Genomic DNA, 25,898 nt, shown 5'->3' with positions numbered 1-25,898 from the left:
TCTTATTGCATCACCTTGAGCATCTCCATAACTTCATTCCCACTTGAGGAACTTTGACCCGCGGACCCACTTTGACCACCACTCCTTTGACCTTGAAACCCCTGATTATTCCCGCCATAAACATTACTTAGATTGTTATATTGTTGACGAGGAACATAATTTCCTTGATTCCCTTGGAAATTCGGGTTGGATTGAGTAGCCGGATTTACATATCGAAAATTTGGGTGACTTATCAACACGGGGTGGTAAGTGTTGGAGTTTATGTTGTAATTCCTACCACCTCCCCCCTGAAGTGCATTCACCTCCTCCACTTGTACTTGACTTACCACACATACCTCCGAAGCATGACCCAACTCATTATAATTCGTACAAACATCATTAGTGGTTTGTACCCCTCCATCTTCCACGGCATGTACTTGTGGTCTTCCAATTACTGGTCTTTCTCTTCTTCCAGTTTGAGCCTTTCTCTTTAATGTGACCGTCATTTGCTCCAAAAATGCTCAATCATCTTGTTCATAATTAGTACCAAATGTACCATTTGTAATCAATCTCAAATCCCGCTCATCTTCTATGCTCAACCCTTATAGAAAAGCATTCAATAATTCCCAAAGAGCAATACAATGGTGAGGACAATTCTTAATCATCATGTTAAACCGCTCAAATACTTCATGAAACATCTCACCCGATTGTTGTTGGAAAGTTCTCAAACTTCGTCTTGCATCATTGGTCTTTTGAGCCGTGTAAAATTCTTCCAAGAATCTTTGTTGCATCTCGGCCTAAGTATAGATGGATGTTGAAGGCAAAGTGTAAAACCACCTCTTTGCCTTGTCTTCCAACGAAAACTGGAATAAGACCAACTTAACCTCATCCGATGTAAAACCTTGACCCCAATAGTGTTGCAAATGGAGTCATATGCCTCCAAGTGAAAGTAAGGTTCCTCCGTTGCTAGACCCTTATACTTTGGTGGACTTTGGAAGGAATTTGTTCTCACCTCAAATGTCCTGCCTTGTTGATTGTGAGGAATAACCACCGAAGATGGATTATTAGTAATTATTGGTCAGAAATGAGCTTCAATCCCCCTTACCATCTCTCTTGCATGCCTTCTTGGTACCCTCATTGGTACTCTCGGTTGACCCATTTGCCTATAAACGGGCCTTGGATGGATGTGCAAATTGTTGAAACTGTGGTTGGGGCATTTGTTGTTGTTGAAATTGTTGATCTTGTTGTTGCCCTTGTGGTTGCACTTGTTGTGGAGCTTGTTGTTGTTGAATAACCACTTGTTGTTGAGCTTGTTGTTGGAAAACTGGCGGTGGTTGTCTATTAAGTTCTTGCACCGGTTCCGGTTGTTGCCCTTGACCATAAGCAAAATTTCCCAGATTTACCCTTTGACTTCCATCACCTCCCGCATAGTAACCTTCCACTTCATACCCCTCATATTCACTATCAAAACCATACTCGTAACCATCACCTTGTGTTCTTGAATATTGGGTGGTGGTTGATATTGGTAACTTGAGTGTGGTTGTTGAAAGGTTGGTTGTTGGTTTTGTTGAGATGATGGTGATGCATCAAAGGTAGGAAAAGGGTTAATAAGAGGTGGCAATGTTGATAATGTTGAGTAGGTGAATTGAGCATTTATGGGTTCGGTTGTGTGAGTTGGTTTCAACTCACTTGATGTAATGGGTATGGTATTAGTAATTGGTGGAGGTGAAATTGGTGGAGGTGTAGATGGCAATGTTTGACCCGAAGTGGGAATTGGTGATTCCATGATGTTATTCGATGCAGTTGGAGAACCAAGAAGCTTGTTCTCCCTAAGTAGGACTCAGTTTCTTCGAAGTGTTCGTTCAATATTAAGATCGATAACTAGTGGTGATGACCTGCTAGAGCCTCTAGTATGCATACACCTGTAAGTACCTGCACACAAATACAACCGGCGTAAACCCGAAAATAACAAACAAAAACGACTAAATCTAACACACGTTGCGCACTACCCCCCGGAAACATCGCCAAAATTTGACGTGAGGTCGAAGACTCACTCAAAAATAAACCGAATACAACTAATTAGATAGAGGTAAACGAGTGTCGAACACATAGACTTTGTGGAAAATGTGTTACTAAGTAGCTTTGTAATTAATCTATATTAAACTAAATGCAGAATATAAATTCAAGTATTTTGTTAGTTGATTTGATTAACAAAAAGAACTGAAAACAACTTAACGACTTTTAAAACAATAAGAGAAAACATGTCTTCCCTCAGTTTCAGGTTTCTATGAATATCAAAGTTAATGTTTAAACTGAGATAAACAATAAATAAAGTTCGTGCTTATGTAAACGATTGCGATAATCGAGGATCAAGTACTTGGATTATACAACGCAAGGTAATCACTCAAAAACCAGTTAGTTTATCCAACCCCGAATCTCTCCCGATTAATCTCGATTTCTTAAAGCACCAAGAACTGACGGTTAAGAACACGAATTCAATAAATTAACAATCTATCAATCAATTCATAAACACCATAATAATGAAATCAATAAGATCAAACTATTATCTCATAAATTGCATAAACATTCAATCAAACATTCATAAATAAACCTTACAATCCGAGGGAAAACACAAAGGGATTTAGCCGAGCATGATTCGGTTCATCATTCCTTCAATTAGAGTTTGCATATGAATCAAAATCGAGTCTTTAATGATTACCACATTCACAATAATGTTATTTCACCCTAAAATCGCCTCTAGGATCAAAAGATATGATAAGAATGCCAAAAGCCATCCGAAAAACGAGTTATAAAAGTCGTTACAAGGTTCAGCATCGGGCCCACCGTAAGCTACGGTGGCCACCGTAGCTTACGTTGGTTTTCAAAACACCTACGGTAGCCAAAACTGCCTTACGGTAAGCTTTTCTTTAGATCCCACCGTAGCTTACGGTGACTACCGTAAGCTACAGTGGCTTTTAACATAGCTTCCTTGTTTTCGTCATAATTTTCTCGTTCCAAGTCCGTTTTCTTCATCGTTTTTGCTCACGTTCTCGTAATTTCATCCTCTAACTTCTCCTACCTGCAATTATACGAGTAAACATAGTCAACTAATTCCACAAAATAAGCCGATTAAATGCATGATTATTAACGGTCTTAAATCACTTAAGGGTTGTCCAATGGACCACCCGTCAGAGCATTAAGGGCATTATCCATTACACTTGTGTTTAAATAAAAAGTGATCATGACGATGTGGCGGAAAATTTTAGAAATCTCCTGAAGTGCTTTGCGGTTATCATCGAGGACTTGTATAGGGTATAATCAGCTAATAGAAGTGATAATGAGCAATCACAATGCAAAAGAATAAACTTGATGAGGAGAATACTTAATTCAGTTAATGGAAATTTTGAGAAGAGAATTACAAAACAATGAAACAAGAAGAAAACAATTTCATAACAATACTCATAACAAACTCACTCTCTCATACTTTTCTTACAATGTGTATTTTAGTGGTCCTCATTTGAATGATTACTTTTTATTATATGTTACATAATTATTAAAATAAGCCGGTTGCTTCCTTAGCCTGGTGCTCCTTCTAAGTGCAGGTTCGGGCATGGGCTGGTTAGTTGCAGGTTCGATCATGGGCTGATTAGTTGCAGGCTCGGCAATGGGCTGCAGGTTCGGTCACGGGCTGATCAATGGCAGGCTCGGTCACGGGCTGATCATTGGCAGGATCGGTCAAGGGCTGATCAATGGCAGGCTTGGTCACGGTCTGATCAATGGCAGGCTCGGCCATGGGCAGGTCAGTTGTAGATTGCTGATTGGATTGATCCCTGGTGCTCATAACGCGAACTATATTGAAATAGTAGTCCCAGTCAGCATGAGAAGTAGTTATAGCCGGATCCCCTATCGGGTGAACTTTCACATAACTCTGAACATCTTTAGCATCCACAAGCCCTTCCAAAAATACCCTTAACTCGCCATTTGGACCTAAAAGATCATCTTCCTTGTTTTTAGGATCATAATTCCTAGGTGAAATCGAAGTGTTTGGCTGCCATATAACACATATATCATCAACAATAACGTCTACTTAGACACGTGCACACACACTAACGTAACTTATAAACAAAAGTATATAGAGATTAATACGGGATTTAGAAGGGCCTTGATAGGATCAGAGATCAACAACGTGTTAGACGCAGAGTATGATCCGTTAAACTCTTTATTCCATATTGACTGGACTTCCTTCAAGAACACTGGCTTGTCTTTGTTGTCCAAACACATGAACTCTGTCTTGGTACATTGGTTTTGACCCAAACAAAAGTAGTTGAAACAAAAAAAAATCTTAAATAAAAGATAATAGACAGTATACAAGTGTTGCATGAATAATATAGAGAGTAATGCAAGTTAACATATATTTTTGGTTGTGGTTATCAGTTGAGTCTTTGTAACACCTCTATATATAAAGAAATTATTTCATTAACATATTACTTGTACATTTTTATAAACGGATCTTTGCGTCTTAATGACTTGCTTTGGCGTCTTTTTAATAAAACTCTTTGCTTTGCCGTTCAAATTAAGAAAAGATTAAGATGATGTTTAACTCACCCAAGTAAACAACAGCTTGCTTTTGAGTTCACCAAAAACATTGCTCAGAACTCCACCAATGTTATCCCTAAGAAAGCATAAAATAATTTTTAAATTATATAGAAATAACAATGAGTGTCTATAAACAAACAGTGACAAAATAAGAAGCAGATAAAAGAGCATTAATTATAGATAATTTGTGATACTGACTTAATAGTAGACGACCAAACTCCCACTTCAAATCTCTCAAAACAAAACTTCAAAAACTCTTAACAAAACGGCCTCTTGTAAACTGTATATATATCACACATAACATAATAAACGTGTTAGAAAACAAGAAATATTAGATTTCCCACATCCAAAAGTGAATAGCATTGTTCACTCACTCTTATAATTTCCTAAACGGAAATCGTGCTTTCGATTCTTAGGGTTGCTGTTTGGCCGACTACGACGAGCTCGGTGAACAAGAAACCCGGTGACAGGAAGCACAAGAAGTTTCTTTTGGGGACCAAGGTTAAGTTTATCCATGGAAACGCCTAAATTACTTAATGCCTCCTTTTCATTATCTTCGTCTCCACTGATCATACGATCAGTGTTATCAGAAGCAACGATATTGGTGATCGTTGCTTCCGTTTCAACATCTTCTTTAGCAGTGGTGTTGTTACTAGAAGCAACAACCATGGTCTTGTTTTTTGCATCTTTCACAATATCTTCTTTACTGATGGGAATATTATTGGTTTCTACATGTTTTTCAACTACTTTTTTAGTGGTTATTGAATCTTTGGATGCCATGGGTTTCGATGAATGATAAGTTTTGATGTGATATGATTTATAGCATGAGCAACTGGATTTTGAGGAGATGAGATCTCATACGGTGCCATCAATTTTGACGAGTTTTTTTTATTAATGTGGTGATTTAATTACATTTATTAACGGTGCATGGGTAGTGATGGAGTTGATCAAAACATGTGATATTTGGTTTATAAGAAAAAATATAAAGGTTTTTAAATAAAGTTATAAGTTTAATGATTGTACTTGTTTAGCTCAGTTTCAAAATAATTTTTCAAGTACTACATGAACTATTAGACAATGGTTACTAATATTCTATGAACAATAATATTCATTGTTGAGACGTACTCCCCTTTCCCTTATTTAGCTAGGTTTTCGATCACCCGCTTATCTAACTAGCTAGGGCTGCTAATGAGTTAAGCCAGTCTCGTCTCGCGTTTGACTCACTATCTTAACCAACTGAAATGTTGAGCTTTAGCTTGGCTTGTAAAAAGCTAGTCAAGCTAGGTCATTTTTTATTTAAATAAAAAAATATATTGTTACACATGGATTTCTGATCAGGTGACCCAAGGACCACACCTAGCCTCCACGACGGTTTATGGCGATGCAAAGATTATGAAATGATAACAAATAATACAACGTGATAAAGATAAGAAAAGGATTAATACTATTCGATGAAAATATAACGATTATATATATTGCTTAACGAAAGCTAGGCGTGGCCTTAGGATGAGCGTTTGAATATGTTGTATATATATTGTTTGATTCATAACTTGCAATTATAATATGGTTAATTGTTTCACTTCTTATCACTTTATCTTGCTCAGCTTTAATAAGCTGGCACTTAATTATTTTAGCATGGAGTTGGTGAGGAACGGGTAGATGAATTTATTCACAATGGAGACGGAGCTTAAATTATCTTCTTTTATAATTTGTACAATATGATAGAATATGTCATTCGTTTATAATCATGTTGCAATTAACGAGTAATTAACAGCCAATTTTCATAATTATTTAAGTACGTGGTTTTATAAGTTACAAAATTTGTAAGATTAATTTATGATGTGTATGTTGGGTTCCAACGGTGGTTCGATACAAAACGGTTAAACTATTTGAACTTGTTTTAGTAATAATTTCGTTTCGATAATTATTAATCAATATGAATAATCAAACTCATAAACGAACAATAAAACGCAGCGGATATAAACGAGTATACGAACCATAAACGGAAACCCGAACCCGGATCCGATTACAACAATACGAGTACGAATAAACGAGTAAATAAACAACCATAGTTAAGGTATGTCGATATACCTCGGTTATACACAAACCGGGAAGACACCTAGGGGTTAACAATGAGAGCTAGATGACACAATAGACACCCAAACAAAATCCGGCGGCGGCGGCGGTTGTGAACGACGGCGGCGGCAGATTCCGATGGGTTGTTTAGCGACGGCAGTTGAGGACAAGAACGGGTAGCAACAAACGGCAGCACAGCAGCAGAAATCAGCAGCAAACAGTCACCGGAAAGCCGGGTTTACCGGAGTTGCAGGTTCGCCGAAACTGCAGCTTCGCCGGAAAAACGTGGGTGGTGTTTTAGCAGCACTGGGGCTAGGTTAGAGCGGCGATGAAGCTTGTGGTGACTGAAGTATGATAGGTAATGGCTGTGTGATGTATGCGGTGGCCGGAAAGTTCTCGCCGGAAAACCGGTGGCCGGAAAACGGCGCCGGTTTTTAGTGGGCAGCTAGGGTTGCTTTTTTTAAGGTTATCTTAAAATAATAATATCTTATTATATATATAGTATTATTATTATAGTTTTATCCAAGTAAACCAATTGGGCTTGAGCCCAATTAACAAACAAAGCCTAGTCCATAACCCTATCCATTATTTTATGTGTCAGGCCTAATTAACCTTTAAGTAGGCCCTTATCTCGTTACCCCCGGTGTAACTCTGTCCGGGCCACGTTCGGGTCGGTCACGTTGACTTGACCCGAAACGTCCATAAAATCCAACAGTCTCCCACTTGGACGTATTTGGGTCAAGTATCACAACGATGACAGCCAGAGGCGTTCTAGCTACACATAACTGTCCCCAACCGAATATGACATTTTAAATCCATAACCAAAGTATCTTGGAATACCTTATTGCAAGATAATGAATTTATAGTAATCGTTGTCATCTATCCTTTCTGTATAAGACATTAATTGAACAATGAGACATGGATCAAATCAATCTCATATAGTGTTCAATTATTTTAGTTCTCGATATAGAGTCAAAGTGGTCAATTCAAACACACAGTAAGTTTGGGTGAGGCCTCACACTTTACCAGTTTGAATCATCGAGGGCGTCAATATGTCTAACTGTTACATTTAAATGTAAGAGTACAGAATCCCATTTTGACTACATATAACTCCCACTGAACTCCAGAACATTCCCAACCAATGCCTTTATGGCTGGCAGTTACGCAACAGCGGTTGACATGATCAAAGAATATTACTCGGTAAACGAAAGTTCTAATATGTATCTCAGGTCTAAGGATACTAAATGAGCATACTATTATCAAGACATCTTATGATCAAGATCCATGAAGATGACTTGATGCGAGTTACATCCAACGTCATTAATGAGGTCTGTGAGTTTGGAAGTCAACTGCTTGAGTCCAAAGTCAGAATAGTCTTAATTCAGAATCACTACCACGAGTCTGATCGACTACGGATAATTTAGAATACAATATTCATGGATTAAACGTATTAAAATGAACACAGTTGTATTATTCAACTTTTTCATTTAACCATTAAATCAAAAGTGAACATAAAAGTACAACTGATTAAACGTTCATACATCCAAACACTAAATCAAAATAAATCACTAGTAAGTCTAAGCCCGATAGCATCTCTATGCTGATCATGTTTGTCCTGAGTCATTGGCTTAGTGAACGGGTCAACTAGATTTTGATCTGTGTCTACTTTGCTTATCACGATGTCACCTCGTTCCAATATTTCTCGAATAAGATGGAACTTCCTTAGAATGTGCTTGGTTCTGTGATGAGACCTTGGCTCTTTGGCTTGAGCAATAGCACCTGTGTTATCACATAATATCTCGATTGGTTTGTGAATACTCGGAACCACATCGAAATTGGTGATGAACTTCTTCATCCAAGCAGCCTCCTTAACAGCATCAGATGCGGCTATATATTCAGATTCGGTGGTAGAATCCGCCATGACACTCTGCTTGGAGCTCTTCCAATAAATAGCTCCTCCATTGAGAGTGAAAACGAAACCCGACTGTGAGCGAGAATCATCTCGGTCAGTCTGGAAGCTAGCATCAATGTAACACTTTACAGTGAGCTCCTCTTCCACTCCCCCAAACACCAAGAACATGTCTTTGGTCCTATTCAAGTACCTTAGAATGTTCTTCACAGCAGTCCAATGGGCAATGCCAGGACTCTGTTGAAAACGACTGGTCATGCTCAAGGCATACGAAACGTCAGGTCTAGTACATAACATAACATACATGATAGAGCCAACCGCAGAAGCATATGGAATTGCTTGCATACGTTTAGATTCAATGTCCGTTGCCGGAGATTGCGATTTGCTCAACACGGTTCCCTTAGTCATTGGAACAGCTCCTTTCTTGGAGTTTTCCATTGAGAAGCGTGCCATTACTTTGTCTATGTAAGTACTTTGACTTAGCCCTAGAATCCGCTTAGATCTATCTCTATAGATCTTTATTCCCAGAATATAAGCGGCTTCTCCAAGATCTTTCATTGCAAAACAAGATTCCAACCATTGCTTAACTTGCTTAAGCATAGGAATGTCGTTTCCAATGATTAGTATATCATCCACATACAAGATGAGGAATGATATAGTGCTCCCACTAGCATTTCTGTAAACACAAGGTTCATCTTCGTTTTTGACAAAACCAAACTCTTTGATTTTCTCGTCAAAGTGAAGATTCCAGCTTCGAGATGCCCGCTTAAGTCCATAAATGGACTTGTTCAATTTGCAAACCTTATTAGGATATTTTGGATCGACAAAACCTTCAGGCTGAACCATATAGACATCTTCAGAAAGATGTCCATTAAGGAAAGCGGTTTTGACATCCATTTGCCATATCTCATAATCATAGTATGCAGCAATGGCAAGCAATATCCTAATTGACTTAGTCATAGCAATGGGCGAAAAGGTTTCATCATAGTCAACACCTTGAGTTTGAGTAAAACCTTTCGCAACTAGCCGTGCCTTATAGGTTTGCACATTTCCATGCATGTCGGTTTTTCTCTTGAAAATTCATTTGCTTCCTACTGCCCGACTATCGGGGGGTAGCTCAACCAAGTTCCAAACTTGGTTATCATGCATAGATTGCATCTCAGCGTTCATGGCATCTTGCCATTTCTTGGATTCCGGATCCAAGCTTGTAGACTTGTAGTTAGTAGGCTCGTTCCCAGATTCGGCTACTAATAAGACTTCAGGACCATCTAGATGACATAAGTATCTAGAATTTGGTACGGGAGTCCTACTACTTCTGCGAACGCATGTGTTCACGTCTGATGTATCAGCAACAACAACTTGTTGATCAGACTCTCCAACTTCCTCAGCAGTTGGTTGTGGTTCTTGAATTTCTTCAAGATCGACAATGTTACTTCTAGTTCCTTGACTAAGAAATTCTTCTTCAAGGAAGTAGCCCTTCCTCCTGACAGAAATCGTATTTGTATCAGGATGAAAGAAGTAATAACCGCTCTTGTAGTAGTATCCGACGAAAATAACTTTCTCGCCGCGGGGATCAAGTTTGTCATCAGACACACTTGTGATATAAGCATCACATCCCTATACTCTAAGATAAGACAATTTGGGTTTCTTTCCCTTATGCCATATCTCATATGGTGTTTTGTCTATCTTCTTAGTTGGAGCTAGATTGACAATGCGGGCGGCGGTCATAAGGGCGTAACCCCAAAAGGAGTGAGGTAAGTTAATTCTACACATCATCGATCGAACCATGTTTAGCAAAGTTCGATTTCTCCTCTCGCTCACGCCATTAAGTTGGGGTGTGCCAGGTGGAGTGAGCTGTGAAACAATTCCATGCTCTTTTAGATGAGTGATGAACTCTGTGCTGAGATACTCTCCACCTCGATCTGATCGAAGTATCTTAATGGTTTTATCAAGTTGTTTTTCCACTTCGCTTTGAAACTCTTTGAACTTTTCAAAAGTTTCGTGCTTGTGTTTCATAAGATACACATAAGCGTATCGACTATAATCGTCGATAAAAGAAACGAAGTATCTTTCATGGTTTCTAGTCATGGTTCTGAAAGGTCCCCATACATCAGTATGTATGAGTCCTAACAGATCATTTGCTCGTTCACTTTTATTAGTGAATGAGTCTTTGGCGAGTTTGCCAGCTAAGCAAGATTCACAAGTGTTAAAAGAATCTGGTCCTGTGTATTCAAGAATACCTTCGGATTGGAGCCTTTTAACTCTTGCCTTGCTTATGTGGCCAAGTCGGCAATGCCATAGAAAAGTATCATTGACACTAGTCTTGATACGTTTTGAAAGATGATATACGTTATTGTCAGGTTGAACATCAATCTCATAAATACCATTTCGAGGTTTAGCCTCAAAATAAAAGATATCATTTAAGTAAGCAGAAATAGCCATGCCAATAAGAACATACTTAAATCCTTGTTCAAATAAAAACGAAACTGAAATGATGTTTCTGGTCAAGCCAGGAGCATACAAACAATTATTTAAAGGAAAAACTAGGCCAGATGGACAAGCAAAATGAAATACTCCAGTTCCCAGAACTGGTACTCTCTTCCCATCTCCAACGATGAGTTCCATGCTGCCTTTATTCAGTTTCCTCCACTTCTCAGGCTCCTGCAAGACATTAACGATGTGGTAACCACATCCGGTATCAAATACCCATGTGTTGCTAGAGACAGTGAAAAGTTTAATAACGTATATGGAAATACCTCCAGAAGAGCCTTCACCATTGGCTCTCTTCTTTCTGATCTCAGCAATGTGCTCGGGGCAGTTTCTCATCCAGTGCCCCATTTGGTTGCATTTGAAGCACTTGCGCTCCTCAAAGGGTGGCGACTTTTTCTTTGCAACCACCTTGTTAGTGTTGGTGGCAACATGGGCAGCAACAGTAACTTTCTTCTTGCCTTTTCCCTTAAAACCTTGATTCTTTGGTTTTGGCTTCTTGACACCAGCATATCGAATCATCAGAACTTGATTGGTCCTAGAAGGAATGTTCATCTCAGCCGTCTTGAGCATGTTATGAAGCTCCGACACTGTCTTCACCCAACCATTCATGTTGAAATTCATTACGAACTGGTCGTATGAGTTGGGGAGAGAGTTGAGAATGAAATCCGATGCCATCTCATCGGGCATGGGATAATCAAGTTTCTTGAGCTGATCGATGTGCCCCTTCATCTTTAGAAAATGAGCACTGACGAGAGACCCCTCTGCCATCTTGCAACTGATGAGTTGTTTCATGGTGTCGAAACGTTCTTGACGGGCTTGTTTCTGGAACATGCCCTTGAGTTGCTCAGCTGAGTCGTCCTTATGCTTGTCAAGAATTTTTCGTGCAGCGGCTGTGTTGTTTTCAGGCTCGGTTGGAACAGGTCCATCGAGAACATACAGGCGCTTTGCCATGGTGAGAACAAGTCTTAAGTTGCGGTGCCATTCGATGAAGTTGGTACCATTCAGTTTATCCTTCTCAAGGATAGTCTTAAGGGCGTAGGGTGAAATTTCGTTTGACGACATCTGATTAATTAAGCAAAAGTAAATTTAATAGGTTTTTCGACGTTGTAGTCCTATTATTAATGACCCAATAACATTAATTAATTAGGAGTATGAGAATCTGGCTTCCAGTTATTAAAGGAAGCTGTAGCACACAACATTAATAAGTGGTTTGGCAGACTGACAACGATTGCCAATTGTGAATAGAGCACAACTCTCGGTTATGAGGCCTATAGAGACAACGATTGTCTGTATAGATACGTTTAGCCTCATCTTTGCCCATTTTAAGTCTCCAGGCAGCTTTAGCACGTAACAGGAGAGTAAAATAATAGTTGTCCTAGTACCGTGACGTGTGAAAGGGGCCGGATGTGTCAACGAAGCGCTTTCACTTTGATGGGATAGGCTAGAAAACAAGTGCGGTGCTGTAACTCCAAACACTCGAAATTTCGCAGTATGCCTCAAATGTGACTTGTAGTAGGATTGGCATAAACTATTGGTTTTAAATTGGGATAAATTTTAAAATTACCAAATAGAGTAAAAGTCAAATTTTACTGTATTTATTACCGCGACGCATAGATGAACCCTTTCATCTCTCAGGACACTTAGTTTTAAATAACCTATCAAAACTAAGTTTGTAGCGATACGACTAACCAATTTTAAGTTACAATAACTTATTAGTTTTGGAAATCAAAACGCTTTTAATTTGCAAAACAAAATCGGTTAATAAAAAAAATGTTTATTTTCAAATATATTTGGTATTAGGTCGGTGATATTATAATCCTATTATAAACAATCCAAGCAACCACAATAGCAAATAAAAAATATGTAAATCCTTTATGGCCAAAAGTTGATCGGTCTCGCTAGAGCCAATTATGGAGACCAATCGGGTCAAGGGGTCACAACAAAAACAACCACAAGGATGGACTACGCCGTGCATCCCGTCGTCTTGCCCGAACTCCCACTAACTCCAAAATGGTCCTCGAGCTCGTCCTCGGTTATCTTCGCGTCTTATTAATTACAAATTTATAAACTAACATTAATATGTCCTATTACAAATTTGAACCATCTTTATGGCCAAAAGAAAACCGAAAATTAAATAATAACCCTTTTACAACTTTTGAACCAACCATATGGCCAAAACAAGCTCAAACACCAAACACAACCAATCAATCAAATAGGTCGGGGCCGGATTTACATATTCACAATAAACGAATTTCGGGTCGTTTTGACTTGGTCAAATAAAATAAACAAAACTTTGACCAATCCAAAATCACCCGAAAATAATTCTAGATCTATAAACTTTAAACGATTTAAAGTTTAAGATGTAGATCCGGTTTTAAACGAACCAGGATCGACTCGTACGTTGTAACCGCGGTCTGATACCACTGTTGGGTTCCAACGGTGGTTCGATACAAAACGGTTAAACTATTTGAACCCGTTTTAGTAATAATTTCGTTTCGATAATTATTAATCAATATTAATAATCAAACTCATAAACGAACAATAAAACGCAGCGGATATAAACGAGTATACGAACCATAAACGGAAACCCGAACCCGGATCCGATTACAACAATACGAGTACGAATAAACGAGTAAATAAACAACCATAGTTAAGGTATGTCGATATACCTCGGTTATACACAAACCGGGAAGACACCTAGGGGTTAACAATGAGAGCTAGATGACACAATAGACACCCAAACAAAATCCGGCGGCGGCGGCGGTTGTGAACGACGGCGGCGGCAGATTCCGATGGGTTGTTTAGCGACGGCAGTTGAGGACAAGAACGGGTAGCAACAAACGGCAGCACAGCAGCAGAAATCAGCAGCAAACAGTCACCGGAAAGCCGGGTTTACCGGAGTTGCAGGTTCGCCGAAACTGCAGCTTCGCCGGAAAAACGTGGGTGGTGTTTTAGCAGCACTGGGGCTAGGTTAGAGCGGCGATGAAGCTTGTGGTGACTGAAGTATGATAGGTAATGGCTGTGTGATGTATGCGGTGGCCGGAAAGTTCTCGCCGGAAAACCGGTGGCCGGAAAACGGCGCCGGTTTTTAGTGGGCAGCTAGGGTTGCTTTTTTTAAGGTTATCTTAAAATAATAATATCTTATTATATATATAGTATTATTATTATAGTTTTATCCAAGTAAACCAATTGGGCTTGAGCCCAATTAACAAACAAAGCCTAGTCCATAACCCTATCAATTATTTTATGTGTCAGGCCTAATTAACCTTTAAGTAGGCCCTTATCTCGTTACCCCCGGTGTAACTCTGTCCGGGCCACGTTCGGGTCGGTCACGTTGACTTGACCCGAAACGTCCATAAAATCCAACAGTCTCCCACTTGGACGTATTTGGGTCAAGTATCACAACGATGACAGCCAGAGGCGTTCTAGCTACACATAACTGTCCCCAACCGAATATGACATTTTAAATCCATAACCAAAGTATCTTGGAATACCTTATTGCAAGATAATGAATTTATAGTAATCGTTGTCATCTATCCTTTCTGTATAAGACATTAATTGAACAATGAGACATGGATCAAATCAATCTCATATAGTGTTCAATTATTTTAGTTCTCGATATAGAGTCAAAGTGGTCAATTCAAACACACAGTAAGTTTGGGTGAGGCCTCACACTTTACCAGTTTGAATCATCGAGGGCGTCAATATGTCTAACTGTTACATTTAAATGTAAGAGTACAGAATCCCATTTTGACTACATATAACTCCCACTGAACTCCAGAACATTCCCAACCAATGCCTTTATGGCTGGCAGTTACGCAACAACGGTTGACATGATCAAAGAATATTACTCGGTAAACGAAAGTTCTAATATGTATCTCAGGTCTAAGGATACTAAATGAGCATACTATTATCAAGACATCTTATGATCAAGATCCATGAAGATGACTTGATGCGAGTTACATCCAACGTCATTAATGAGGTCTGTGAGTTTGGAAGTCAACTGCTTGAGTCCAAAGTCAGAATAGTCTTAATTCAGAATCACTACCACGAGTCTGATCGACTACGGATAATTTAGAATACAATATTCATGGATTAAACGTATTAAAATGAACACAGTTGTATTATTCAACGTTTTCATTTAACCATTAAATCAAAAGTGAACATAAAAGTACAACTGATTAAACGTTCATACATCCAAACACTAAATCAAAATAAATCACTAGTAAGTCTAAGCCCGATAGCATCTCTATGCTGATCATGTTTGTCCTGAGTCATTGGCTTAGTGAACGGGTCAACTAGATTTTGATCTGTGTCTACTTTGCTTATCACGATGTCACCTCGTTCCAATATTTCTCGAATAAGATGGAACTTCCTTAGAATGTGCTTGGTTCTGTGATGAGACCTTGGCTCTTTGGCTTGAGCAATAGCACCTGTGTTATCACATAATATCTCGATTGGTTTGTGAATACTCGGAACCACATCGAAATTGGTGATGAACTTCTTCATCCAAGCAGCCTCCTTAACAGCATCAGATGCGGCTATATATTCAGATTCGGTGGTAGAATCCGCCATGACACTCTGCTTGGAGCTCTTCCAATAAATAGCTCCTCCATTGAGAGTGAAAACGAAACCCGACTGTGAGCGAGAATCATCTCGGTCAGTCTGGAAGCTAGCATCAATGTAACACTTTACAGTGAGCTCCTCTTCCACTCCCCCAAACACCAAGAACATGTATTTGGTCCTATTCAAGTACCTTAGAATGTTCTTCACAGCAGTCCAATGGGCAATGCCAGGACTCTGTTGAAAACGACTGGTCATGCTCAAGGCATACGAGACGTCAGGTCTAGTACATAACATAACATACATGATAGAGCCAACCGCAGAAGCATATGGAATTGCTTGCATACGTTTAGATTCAATGTCCGTTGCCGGAGATTGCGATTTGCTCAACACGGTTCCCTTAGTCATTGGAACAGCTCCTTTCTTGGAGTTTTCCATTGAGAAGCGTGCCATTACTTTGTCTATGTAAGTACTTTGACTTAGCCCTAGAATCCGCTTAGATCTATCTCTATAGATCTTTATTCCCAGAATATAAGCGGCTTCTCCAAGATCTTTCATTGCAAAACAAGATTCCAACCATTGCTTAACTTGCTTAAGCATAGGAATGTCGTTTCCAATGATTAGTATATCATCCACATACAAGATGAGGAATGATATAGTGCTCCCACTAGCATTTCTGTAAACACAAGGTTCATCTTCGTTTTTGACAAAACCGAACTCTTTGATTTTCTCGTCAAAGTGAAGATTCCAGCTTCGAGATGCCCGCTTAAGTCCATAAATGGACTTGTTCAATTTGCAAACCTTATTAGGATATTTTGGATCGACAAAACCTTCAGGCTGAACCATATAGACATCTTCAGAAAGATGTCCATTAAGGAAAGCGGTTTTGACATCCATTTGCCATATCTCATAATCATAGTATGCAGCAATGGCAAGCAATATCCTAATTGACTTAGTCATAGCAATGGGCGAAAAGGTTTCATCATAGTCAACACCTTGAGTTTGAGTAAAACCTTTCGCAACTAGCCGTGCCTTATAGGTTTGCACATTTCCATGCATGTCGGTTTTTCTCTTGAAAATTCATTTGCTTCCTACTGCCCGACTATCGGGGGGTAGCTCAACCAAGTTCCAAACTTGGTTATCATGCATAGATTGCATCTCAGCGTTCATGGCATCTTGCCATTTCTTGGATTCCGGATCCAAGATTGTAGACTTGTAGTTAGTAGGCTCGTTCCCAGATTCGGCTACTAATAAGACTTCAGGACCATCTAGATGACATAAGTATCTAGAATTTGGTACGGGAGTCCTACTACTTCTGCGAACGCATGTGTTCACGTCTGATGTATCAGCAACAACAACTTGTTGATCAGACTCTCCAACTTCCTCAGCAGTTGGTTGTGGTTCTTGAATTTCTTCAAGATCGACAATGTTACTTCTAGTTCCTTGACTAAGAAATTCTTCTTCAAGGAAGTAGCCCTTCCTCCTGACAGAAATTGTATTTGTATCAGGATGAAAGAAGTAATAACCGCTCTTGTAGTAGTATCCGACGAAAATAACTTTCTCGCCGCGGGGATCAAGTTTGTCATCAGACACACTTGTGATATAAGCATCACATCCCTATACTCTAAGATAAGACAATTTGGGTTTCTTTCCCTTATGCCATATCTCATATGGTGTTTTGTCTATCTTCTTAGTTGGAGCTAGATTGACAATGCGGGCGGCGGTCATAAGGGCGTAACCCCAAAAGGAGTGAGGTAAGTTAATTCTACACATCATCGATCGAACCATGTTTAGCAAAGTTCGATTTCTCCTCTCGCTCACGCCATTAAGTTGGGGTGTGCCAGGTGGAGTGAGCTGTGAAACAATTCCATGCTCTTTTAGATGAGTGATGAACTCTGTGCTGAGATACTCTCCACCTCGATCTGATCGAAGTATCTTAATGGTTTTATCAAGTTGTTTTTCCACTTCGCTTTGAAACTCTTTGAACTTTTCAAAAGTTTCGTGCTTGTGTTTCATAAGATACACATAAGCGTATCGACTATAATCGTCGATAAAAGAAACGAAGTATCTTTCATGGTTTCTAGTCATGGTTCTGAAAGGTCCCCATACATCAGTATGTATGAGTCCTAACAGATCATTTGCTCGTTCACTTTTATTAGTGAATGAGTCTTTGGCGAGTTTGCCAGCTAAGCAAGATTCACAAGTGTTAAAAGAATCTGGTCCTGTGTATTCAAGAATACCTTCGGATTGGAGCCTTTTAACTCTTGCCTTGCTTATGTGGCCAAGTCGGCAATGCCATAGAAAAGTATCATTGACACTAGTCTTGATACGTTTTGAAAGATGATATACGTTATTGTCAGGTTGAACATCAATCTCATAAATACCATTTCGAGGTTTAGCCTCAAAATAAAAGATATCATTTAAGTAAGCAGAAATAGCCATGCCAATAAGAACATACTTAAATCCTTGTTCAAATAAAAACGAAACTGAAATGATGTTTCTGGTCAAGCCAGGAGCATACAAACAATTATTTAAAGGAAAAACTAGGCCAGATGGACAAGCAAAATGAAATACTCCAGTTCCCAGAACTGGTACTCTCTTCCCATCTCCAACGATGAGTTCCATGCTGCCTTTATTCAGTTTCCTCCACTTCTCAGGCTCCTGCAAGACATTAACGATGTGGTAACCACATCCGGTATCAAATACCCATGTGTTGCTAGAGACAGTGAAAAGTTTAATAACGTATATGGAAATACCTCCAGAAGAGCCTTCACCATTGGCTCTCTTCTTTCTGATCTCAGCAATGTGCTCGGGGCAGTTTCTCATCCAGTGCCCCATTTGGTTGCATTTGAAGCACTTGCGCTCCTCAAAGGGTGGCGACTTTTTCTTTGCAACCACCTTGTTAGTGTTGGTGGCAACATGGGCAGCAACAGTAACTTTCTTCTTGCCTTTTCCCTTAAAACCTTGATTCTTTGGTTTTGGCTTCTTGACACCAGCATATCGAATCATCAGAACTTGATTGGTCCTAGAAGGAATGTTCATCTCAGCCGTCTTGAGCATGTTATGAAGCTCCGACACTGTCTTCACCCAACCATTCATGTTGAAATTCATTACGAACTGGTCGTATGAGTTGGGGAGAGAGTTGAGAATGAAATCCGATGCCATCTCATCGGGCATGGGATAATCAAGTTTCTTGAGCTGATCGATGTGCCCCTTCATCTTTAGAAAATGAGCACTGACGAGAGACCCCTCTGCCATCTTGCAACTGATGAGTTGTTTCATGGTGTCGAAACGTTCTTGACGGGCTTGTTTCTGGAACATGCCCTTGAGTTGCTCAGCTGAGTCGTCCTTATGCTTGTCAAGAATTTTTCGTGCAGCGGCTGTGTTGTTTTCAGGCTCGGTTGGAACAGGTCCATCGAGAACATACAGGCGCTTTGCCATGGTGAGAACAAGTCTTAAGTTGCGGTGCCATTCGATGAAGTTGGTACCATTCAGTTTATCCTTCTCAAGGATAGTCTTAAGGGCGTAGGGTGAAATTTCGTTTGACGACATCTGATTAATTAAGCAAAAGTAAATTTAATAGGTTTTTCGACGTTGTAGTCCTATTATTAATGACCCAATAACATTAATTAATTAGGAGTATGAGAATCTGGCTTCCAGTTATTAAAGGAAGCTGTAGCACACAACATTAATAAGTGGTTTGGCAGACTGACAACGATTGCCAATTGTGAATAGAGCACAACTCTCGGTTATGAGGCCTATAGAGACAACGATTGTCTGTATAGATACGTTTAGCCTCATCTTTGCCCATTTTAAGTCTCCAGGCAGCTTTAGCACGTAACAGGAGAGTAAAATAATAGTTGTCCTAGTACCGTGACGTGTGAAAGGGGCCGGATGTGTCAACGAAGCGCTTTCACTTTGATGGGATAGGCTAGAAAACAAGTGCGGTGCTGTAACTCCAAACACTCGAAATTTCGCAGTATGCCTCAAGTGTGACTTGTAGTAGGATTGGCATAAACTATTGGTTTTAAATTGGGATAAATTTTAAAATTACCAAATAGAGTAAAAGTCAAATTTTACTGTATTTATTACCGCGACGCATAGATGAACCCTTTCATCTCTCAGGACACTTAGTTTTAAATAACCTATCAAAACTAAGTTTGTAGCGATACGACTAACCAATTTTAAGTTACAATAACTTATTAGTTTTGGAAATCAAAACGCTTTTAATTTGCAAAACAAAATCGGTTAATAAAAAAAATGTTTATTTTCAAATATATTTGGTATTAGGTCGGTGATATTATAATCCTATTATAAACAATCCAAGCAACCACAATAGCAAATAAAAAATATGTAAATCCTTTATGGCCAAAAGTTGATCGGTCTCGCTAGAGCCAATTACGGAGACCAATCGGGTCAAGGGGTCACAACAAAAACAACCACAAGGATGGACTACGCCGTGCATCCCGTCGTCTTGCCCGAACTCCCACTAACTCCAAAATGGTCCTCGAGCTCGTCCTCGGTTATCTTCGCGTCTTATTAATTACAAATTTATAAACTAACATTAATATGTCCTATTACAAATTTGAACCATCTTTATGGCCAAAAGAAAACCGAAAATTAAATAATAACCCTTTTACAACTTTTGAACCAACCATATGGCCAAAACAAGCTCAAACACCAAACACAACCAATCAATCACATAGGTCGGGGCCGGATTTACATATTCACAATAAACGAATTTCGGGTCGTTTTGACTTGGTCAAATAAAATAAACAAAACTTTGACCAATCCAAAATCACCCGAAAATAATTCTAGATCTATAAACTTTAAACGATTTAAAGTTTAAGATGTAGATCCGGTTTTAAACGAACCGGGATCGACTCGTACGTTGTAACCGCGGTCTGATACCACTGTTGGGTTCCAACGGTGGTTCGATACAAAACGGTTAAACTATTTGAACCCGTTTTAGTAATAATTTCGTTTCGATAATTATTAATCAATATTAATAATCAAACTCATAAACGAACAATAAAACGCAGCGGATATAAACGAGTATACGAACCATAAACGGAAACCCGAACCCGGATCCGATTACAACAATACGAGTACGAATAAACGAGTAAATAAACAACCATAGTTAAGGTATGTCGATATACCTCGGTTATACACAAACCGGGAAGACACCTAGGGGTTAACAATGAGAGCTAGATGACACAATAGACACCCAAACAAAATCCGGCGGCGGCGGCGGTTGTGAACGACGGCGGCGGCAGATTCCGATGGGTTGTTTAGCGACGGCAGTTGAGGACAAGAACGGGCAGCAGCAAACGGCAGCACAGCAGCAGAAATCAGCAGCAAACAGTCACCGGAAAGCCGGGTTTACCGGAGTTGCAGGTTCGCCGAAACTGCAGCTTCGCCGGAAAAACGTGGGTGGTGTTTTAGCAGCACTGGGGCTAGGTTAGAGCGGCGATGAAGCTTGTGGTGACTGAAGTATGATAGGTAATGGCTGTGTGATGTATGCGGTGGCCGGAAAGTTCTCGCCGGAAAACCGGTGGCCGGAAAACGGCGCCGGTTTTTAGTGGGCAGCTAGGGTTGCTTTTTTTTAAGGTTATCTTAAAATAATAATATCTTATTATATATATAGTATTATTATTAGAGTTTTATCCAAGTTAACCAATTGGGCTTGAGCCCAATTAACAAACAAAGCCTAGTCCATAACCCTGTCCATTATTTTATGTGTCGGGCCTAATTAACCTTTAAGTAGGCCTTTATCTCGTTACCCCTGGTGTAACTCTGTCCGGGCCACGTTCGGGTCGGTCACATTGACTTGACCCGAAACGTCCATAAAATCCAACAGTGTATTCATGCATGATGCACCACAATTATATTATTTAACTGATGCAACAAAACTTAGTAGCAAAAGTTTCAGATCCTGAACTTCACCATATACCATGTTTGAATCAAAAAAAAACAAACAAAAGGAAAAGACAACTGGCAAATCAAAATACTATGAGAACACCAAACACCACTCTCGAGCTGAACGATTCAGATCACTTGTTCTTGCCGTAAACACTGATTATCTCGGAATAAAAGTCCCAATCAGCATGAGACGGTTTTATTGCTGGCTCCCCGATCGGGTGAGCTTTCACATATGTCTGAACATCTTTAGCTTCTGCAAGCCAGTCCAAGAATGCCCGCAGCTCACCATTCGGTCCTGCCAAATATATCATAAAACCGGTCAGGTTAGTTAGGGGTTAGCCGGTTTTATACTTTCAGAAGTTTAAGTTTAATAGTTCGGTTTTGATGGTTGAACTGGTTTTTTAAGATTTCAATACTAAAGTTCATAGAATAGTTTTGAAATAATATAGATGTAATATGATATAATACATCTATAATATTTCAAAATTGTAAAATGAACCAAATGTGAACTTAAAACCCGTTTAGATATTAAACCAAACATTTTGCTTATTTTTTACGATTTGGCTAGTATGTATTTAACGGTTAATGAACACCCCTAAACAAATCCACGTAATTAACTACCTAAAACATCATCTTGGTTATTTCTTGGATTGTAATCTGCAAGAGAAATTGCTGTGTTTGGCTGAAAAAAAAAACAAATGCATCATAAAAAAAGTGTCAACAATATTAACACATGAGCGCACAAGCACACATACGTATATAGATGTAACTAATCTTGTAACTTTGTAAGTAAATGAAAGATGTATATAAAGAGTGATACGGGATTCAAAAGGGCCTTCACAGGATCGGTGATCAACAACGTGTTAGACGCCGAGTATTCTCCATTAGACCAAGGAAGATTCATATATTTTTTCCCCCATACATCCTTGAGTTCTTTAAAGAAAATTGGCTTGTATTTGTCGTCCAAACACTTATAATCCGTCTCGGTGCACTCGTGTTGATCCTAACAAGTGTCGTTAAAACATCCAAACCATCATAAAAAGATAATATTAATGGATAATTAACAAGAAAACTGGTCTAAGTTGTAATCATGTTGATTTTTAACTCACCCAAGTAAACAGCAATTTGCCTTTGAGTTCTCCCATTACTTCGCTTAGAACTCCACTTATGTTATGCCTGAAAAAAACCATAAATTAATTTATATATATATATATATATATAGGGGATGGGTCAAGAGAGAAATTGATATTATTACAAGAAATGCAAGAAATGAATATGGACCACTAGTTTTGTTTTTAAGTTTTAAATGTTTAAAGCTAAATAAAGAAAATATTAATCATTCTCTTTTCTTCAATTAATATAACTAATAAACCATAATACTTATTTACTTAATTATATAACTAATTAAATTATTATAATTGAAAAATATTAAGAGCTCATTTATTTTATAACTTATTATTTGTGTCTTGAATTTTATCCTACACAAGTATAATTTATTTATACATTAAAATTTCTTTCTATCCAAAACTAATTTCTTTCAACTCAATATATTAATATCCATCAAAACATACTTACATTATAATGAATAATACCAAAAAACTATTTACATGTGTTTGCATCAAAAATCAACAAAAAACATACAACCTACATAAAAATGTATAATCTACACTTGTTCTAAGAATAAGACAACATATAACCTACACACGAATAACATATAACCTACACACAAATTTATCATCAATGAAATACACACGCACACGAAAACATATAACCTACACACAAAAAACATATAACCTACACACGAAAATTTTATCTTACACAAATACAATTTATTCATACAATAATTTCTTTTTATTCAAAACCAATTTCTTCAAACTCAACATATCAATATCCATCAACACGTAATTACATTGTGATGAATAATACAAAAAACTATCTTACACATGTTTGCATTAAATGTCAATAAAAAATATACAACCTACACAAAAACATATAACTTACACTTGTTCTAAGAATAAAAAAACATATAACCTACATATGAAAAACATATAACCTACGCATGTGTAGGATATGTGTATCTTTGTGTAGTTTATATAATTGTTGATGTCGAATTACATATGTAAGTTGTATGCTTTTTTTATGTTGTACATTTTTATCGCTCAAAACAAGTGTAGGTTATATAACTTTGTGTAGGTTGTATATTTATTGTTTACATTTAATAGACACATTTGTATGATATTTTTTTATTATTATTTATGACAATAATTTTTAAAGGCATACCAATTGAAAAAATATATATATTATGTTTTGATATTTAGTGTTAAAAAACATGCTAATAAATTGAGTGGAAATTATTTTTTTAATATAAAGAATAGTATTTATATGAATAAATTGTATTTATGTTGAATAAAATGAAGAATGCGTAAATAAAAAATAAAACTAAAGTAGTGTTTTTATCTTTTTAATTATTATAGTTAAATTAGTTAGATATATTAATTAGATTTATTATGGTTATATTAGTTGTATTAATTGGAGAGAGAGAGAGTGCATTTATTATTGCATTTACCTTTTTTATATATTTTTAAATATTTAAAATCTAAAATAAAACTAATGGCTCATATTCATTTATCTCATTTATTGCAATAATTTGATTTCTTTCTTGAACTTAAACCTCTATATATATATATATTTATATTTATATATATATATATATATATATATATGAAAAAAAATAATGACAACTTGTATAGACTAAAACTGAATATCCAACATGAACAAGATTTTATCTTATTTAGTTAAGTAACCAAACACAAAATTTGCAAACTATCATATATATAAGAAAAAAAATACTAGATTTATACTATTTATTATATTATTCCTTTGATTTCGTTTATCTATTATCTGTTAAGTTTAAAGAACACAAGTATTTTCTAATAAAAAGACAAAAATTGGTTTAGTTATCGTGTTTACTTATTTGTTCAATTAAACTTAAATGAACAAACACTAACCAAATAATGTAAATAAAAGAAAAAAAACATATATTTTGTGATACTTACTCCATAGCAGATGACCAAATTCCAACTTCAAATCTCACAAAACAAAACTTCAAAAACTCTTTACAGAAAGGTCTCTTGTAGAATGTATATACATATACACATAACATATAAACTCTTTAGTGCACAAAAATATAAATATTCCCAAATAACATAAAAAATGAATAATATAAATTGTTTACACACTCATAAAATTTCCGGAGGAGAAATCCGGTTGGCGTTTTCTTGGGATGGTTTTTGGCCTACGACGATGAGCTCGGTGAACAAGAAACCCGCCGATAGGAAGCAGAAGTAGTTTCTTTTTGGGACCAAGGTTAAGTTTATCCATGGACATACCTAAATCAACTTCTTTTTCCTTCTCATCCTTTTGTTCTTTCTCACTGATGCGATCACTGCTGTCACAAGCAACGACTTTGGTGGTTGTTGCTTCTGTTTCAACGTCTTCTTTACTGGTGACGTCGTCGTCAGAAGCAACAACCACAATCTTGTTTTTTACGTCTTCCACAACTTCTTCATTAGTGGCGGTGTTGTCATCAGAAGCAACAACCACGATCTTGTTTTTTGCATCTTTCACAACATCTTCCTCAGTGGCGGTGTTGTCATCAGTAGCAACGGCAACGATCTTGTTTTCTGCATGTTTTTCAACTTCTTTGGTGATTATGGAATCTTTGGATGCCATGGTTTTGGATGAAGGATGAGTTTGGATGTAATATGATTTATATAGCATGCATGAGCAAGTGGATTTTAAGGACATAAGATCTCATACGTTGCCATCACTCTTGACGTCCCTTGAGTTTTCTTTTATTAATAAATTAACTTGGTGTTTTGATTTCATTTATTATAAAGCGTACTCATAAGTCATAACGGTGCATGCATGGGTAGTTATGAGTTGATTAAAACACAAAGATGTCTAGCAGTATGATCACCCGGTTACTGAAGTAGGGCTGCAAACGAGTCGAACTGGGCTAGGGCTCAACTAGTGGAGCTAAAATGTTGATCTTAACTTGACTCATAAAAAGTTCGTCAAGATAGCTCATTGATAAAACAAATTATATTTTCACACATATTGATAAGTATACTGAAAAAAAACTATTTTATTTTATAAAATGTGTTAGAAATACATAACTCAAATTTTAATATATACAAACTATAATCGGGATCGACAGTAATGTTATGACATAAGATCTATGAATGCATTTTTTAAATAACTTAGTTTTGCTATTTGAAAAGGCTAGTGACAGAACTTGCTATTCAATTATTCAATGAAAATGATTAATACTTGTTTCCATTTTAGTTACAGATGGGACAAA

The 25,898-nt window shown here is 37.7% G+C and overlaps 2 protein-coding genes across 2 annotated transcripts in view; both read right to left on the bottom strand.

The window, feature by feature from the left end:
- Positions 1 to 24,682, bottom strand: part of LOC143533810 (uncharacterized) — a 33,306-nt gene extending 8,624 nt beyond the window's left edge. The window contains exon 1 of the mRNA XM_077028471.1: positions 24,592 to 24,682. Coding sequence (XP_076884586.1) covers positions 24,592 to 24,596 — 5 coding nt within the window. The 5' untranslated portion in view covers positions 24,597 to 24,682. The remainder of the gene's footprint in view (positions 1 to 24,591) is intronic.
- A 63-nt stretch (positions 24,683 to 24,745) lies between these two features.
- Positions 24,746 to 25,320, bottom strand: LOC143533809 (uncharacterized). Its single transcript, XM_077028470.1, has one exon. It carries the CDS (start codon positions 25,313 to 25,315, stop codon positions 24,767 to 24,769), a length of 549 nt encoding a protein of 182 aa, XP_076884585.1. The 5' UTR covers positions 25,316 to 25,320; the 3' UTR covers positions 24,746 to 24,766.
- Positions 25,321 to 25,898: the final 578 nt, after the last annotated feature.

The sequence above is a fragment of the Bidens hawaiensis genome, unplaced genomic scaffold (assembly GCF_021521415.1).
Source record: "Bidens hawaiensis isolate Kalapana, Puna unplaced genomic scaffold, B.hawaiensis_p1.1 tig00009917_1, whole genome shotgun sequence".
Taxonomy (NCBI): Eukaryota; Viridiplantae; Streptophyta; class Magnoliopsida; order Asterales; family Asteraceae; genus Bidens; species Bidens hawaiensis.
Note: the sequence above shows the minus strand (reverse complement) of the source record. Positions and strands in the feature narration are given on the sequence as shown.